Source organism: Chaetodon trifascialis, chromosome 1 (genome assembly GCF_039877785.1).
Source record: "Chaetodon trifascialis isolate fChaTrf1 chromosome 1, fChaTrf1.hap1, whole genome shotgun sequence".
In the NCBI taxonomy this organism is placed as follows: domain Eukaryota; kingdom Metazoa; phylum Chordata; class Actinopteri; order Chaetodontiformes; family Chaetodontidae; genus Chaetodon; species Chaetodon trifascialis.
The window spans coordinates 8,350,449-8,354,419 of record NC_092056.1 but is presented as its reverse complement, the minus strand read 5'-3'; the positions used below and the strand labels follow the sequence as shown (position 1 = coordinate 8,354,419).

Below are 3,971 nucleotides of genomic sequence, written 5' to 3'. Positions count from 1 at the left end.
ATGGTTGCCTATATTCTGTACTCCGCTCTCGCGGGTTTGGCTCTTCTGCCATTATGGCTTTACATTAAAAATCCCTATTTTTTGCAAAATCTCCGTTACGCAGCCACTTTACTTCAGATCGGCATACGAATGAGTCGATTGACGCGTCAGAAACCGTTTTACAGTATTCTGGACAGTTTCCTGGACAAAGTGGCGAAGCAGCCGCAGAAGAAGTTTGTGCTGTTCGAGGACAGCTCGTACACCTACAGCCAGGCCGACCAAGAGAGCAACAGGATGGCCAGAGCGCTGCGCACGCATGCCCACCTGCGGGAGGGGGACACGGTGGCCCTCTTCATGGGGAACGAGCCGCAGTTTGTGTGGACATGGCTCGCACTGGCCAAGCTGGGCTGCACCGCTTCCCTGTTGAACTGCAACATCCGATCCAAGTCTCTGCTGCACTGCTTCTCCTGCTGTGACGCCAAGGTCCTGATAGTCGGCGAAGGTGAGCTGCGGGGAATGTGCGTGATGCGATTATGCGTTGGGTCCCATGTTGCACGCATTATTTCGTCTGGTGTTCCATGAGATTAAACGGTAACTGTGGGTTTTCAGGACCTCCCTCTGTAAGTCCTTGATAATGTCTCATAAACCTGCGTTTAAATTTCAGGTACCGGCACTCAATGGAGTCTCGTGCAGGAGTGACATTATCATCTTCTTTAACAAATTATCAATAATGTTAATTGTGTGTCCTCCATTGAATATACTGCTACTACTTCTGATAATAATAATAATAATAATAATAATAATAATAATAATAATAATTATTATTATTATTATTATTATTATTATGAGAGTCGGCTCTTTTGTCAAGTATGTGTGCACATACAAGGAATTTGACTCTGGTTTAAACAACAACATACAGCTCAACCAGGACGAAAGACAAAAACTAAAACAACAACAACAACAAAATGCTGATGATGCCGATGATCATGATAAACTTAATTTGTGTAGTGCCTTTCGTACAAGAAATGCATCACATAAGATGGAAAGTAAAACCACTGAGTAATAGTAATCAAATAAAGTTAGAAATAGAGCACACAGAATGCACACAATCAAACAAAATACAAACATTTAAGAGACGTGCAGTTGTGAAAGGAAAGTCAAAAAGTGACGATGTCAGCAGGTAGTGAGCTCCAGGGCTTTGGGGGGCAACTGGCAAAAGCTGCATTCTCGAAAAATTAACCCGTTGGTGCTCCGCTGGACAAACTTGAATAGAAACAGCTTTAAATAAGCTCAAACATGGCTGGGCATGCTGCAGTAGTGAAGCCAGAGTTGTTCATTGTCTAGACAAGCTGTGTTCCCGTGATTCTCCACCTCTGTGTGAAACATTGTTTGTTATCGCTGCATTGACTCCTCTGCCTCTCTCTCTCTCAGACTTGCGAGGGGCCGTGGAGGAGGTGTTGCCCACCTTGAGGGAGCAGGGCGTCCGTGTGTTTCTCCTCGGCGAGGCCTGCGACGTGGAGGGCATTGAAAGCCTCTCTGATAAGATACAGCAGGCCTCAGACGAGCCTCTGTCCCGTCAGCTGAGGGCCAACGTTGACTTAAAGAGTCCTGCGCTGCACATCTACACCTCAGGAACCACAGGTAGTTCGACCTTCACTTCTAGTCGGTCTGCGAGTTTTTAGTGTGCAGACCTTGAGCGGCAGAAGTAGGACAAGAAAAATACGCTACCTCTACATTTAATAGTGATGTTATCTTTTTTAGGGCTTCCCAAGGCCGCTGTCATTAACCATGAGAGGATATGGTTATCATCTTTTATTCAGCGTATGGCTGACATGCGCTCAGACGATATCATCTACATATACCTGCCTCTATACCACAGCGCTGGCTTTTTGATGGGACTTTGTGGGGCCATAAATAAAGGTGACCTTAAACCTTGTTTTTCATACTGCACTCTGAGTTTGCTAAAGGTTAAACTAACAGGGATATGACTTCGAGTAACAGGCTGATCTGATTACCACTATTTGTACTTCAACGTCCTAATACTCATTAGTTTACAACACTGACAGAGCGCTCAGTGTGAGATGATATTGTTGAAACCTGTGCCTCTTCATTTCTAGGCACCACTGTTGTTTTAAGGAAAAAATTCTCCGCCTCCTCTTTCTGGAACGACTGCAGAAAGTACAATGTGACTGTTATTCAGTACATAGGAGAAATTATGCGCTATCTCTGCAACACACCAAAGGTAAAACTCGAATCACGCACCGGATGCTTATATTGCTTGAAACTTATTACCAACAGTGTTGATGGATTTATTAGAAGCTGAAAGAGTTTTTTAGAAATGTGCACGGTTGGCTCAGACACGCTGTGATGTGAAGCTAAACTCACCGTGAGGTTTGTTATTCTAGTCTCACCTCTCCTTCGCTCTCCTCTAGAGAGACAATGACAGAGATCATAAAGTCCGGTTGGCCATGGGGAACGGGATAAGGGCCGACACCTGGGCTGAATTCCTGCAGCGCTTTGGGGACATTCTTATCTGTGAATGCTACGGAGCAACAGAAGGAAATATTGGCTTTATCAACTACACTGGCAAAATTGGAGCTATTGGCAAGGAGCATTTTCTCCACAAGGTAAAATGGGGGGGGGGGGGGGGGGGGGGGTCCCACAGACCAAAAACATGCTCATTAGGTTAATTTGTGACTCTTAAATTGTCTTTAGGTGTGAGTGTGAGCGTGAATGGTTGTTTGTCTGTATATGTTGCGACCGGCTCAGGGTGTACCCCGCCTCTCGCCCGTTGAGATCCAGCCCCCCCGCAACCCCGAAAAGGGATAGTTGGGTATAGACAATGGATGGATGGAATATTTACCACTGTTGAATGTTGTCATACACTATGCTTTATTCTTGAACTTGTTTTTTCAGATGGCATGTCCATATGCCCTCATTAGGTACGACACAGAGAGTGAGGAGCCAGTCAGAGACTCCAGGGGATTTTGTATTGAAGTCCCCAGAGGTGAGTCAGTCTCCTCCAGAAATATGGCTCTTTCTTGACCCTTTAACTCCGATGACTCCATATCCCGTCCTTGCTGCTTGCATCCGCAGGAGAGACCGGTTTGTTGGTGGTAAAGATCGGAAAGACAACGCCTTTCAGTGGCTACGCCAAGAACAAGCAGCAGACAGAGAGGAAGAAGATGACTAATGTGTTCGTGAAAGGAGACGTCTACTTCAACAGCGGCGACCTTCTAAGGGTAGACAGCGAGGGTTTTGTCTACTTCCAGGACCGCATTGGAGACACTTTCAGGTCCGTGGATGAAACACATTGAACTGATTTGACAAACTGAGCAAGTAATGGAGAGAAGGAGCCCTCATCTGGATACACACTGTGTCCAGATGTGTTACGTTATATAGAATCCCTGCAAGCTTTCTCAACTCAGGCTACATTAGATTTCATCACTGGATACTGAAAAGGACAGAACATTTCCTTGAACTATATTCAAGGTCATTAAAGGTCTTGACTTGAGAGAATTACAGATTTCAGGAATAACAGACACCTTGGTTGTTCTTGCTTTCCATATTTGATTCCTTGTCGTTATTCATTGCATGAATCTTCATGTAACTATGAAGCTAACCATTACAGCTGATTCATGCCTGTTCTCTCTTGTCTGCTGTTATAAAACAGGTGGAAAGGAGAAAATGTGGCGACCACAGAGGTGGCTGAATTTTTGCTCATGGTGAACTGCATTGAGGAGGCTAATGTCTATGGCGTGAAGGTGCCAGGTAATAATTATATTTGTTAATAATCAGCAATGATTGGAGACTTATAAAGAACACTCTTATAATGGTTATCAGAAGATGATGAAGTGATATGTGTTTGGATTTTTTAAAGGTTTAACAAAACCTCTTGGACTTGTTTGACGTTTAACATGCCCATTAATCATTAATCACTGTAAACATGAACCATGTAATGCCGCCACGACCAACAACGAAGCATTTCCAGG

The 3,971-nt window shown here is 44.5% G+C and overlaps 1 protein-coding gene across 1 annotated transcript in view; it reads left to right on the top strand.

Annotated features, from left to right (window-relative positions):
- The window catches only part of LOC139330714 (long-chain fatty acid transport protein 2-like), a 5,226-nt gene continuing 1,255 nt past the window's right edge, over nt 1–3,971 (top strand). The window contains exons 1-8 of the mRNA XM_070961785.1: nt 1–481; nt 1,411–1,620; nt 1,741–1,899; nt 2,097–2,221; nt 2,412–2,606; nt 2,896–2,986; nt 3,076–3,274; nt 3,653–3,750. Coding sequence (XP_070817886.1) covers nt 1–481; nt 1,411–1,620; nt 1,741–1,899; nt 2,097–2,221; nt 2,412–2,606; nt 2,896–2,986; nt 3,076–3,274; nt 3,653–3,750 — 1,558 coding nt within the window. The remainder of the gene's footprint in view (nt 482–1,410; nt 1,621–1,740; nt 1,900–2,096; nt 2,222–2,411; nt 2,607–2,895; nt 2,987–3,075; nt 3,275–3,652; nt 3,751–3,971) is intronic.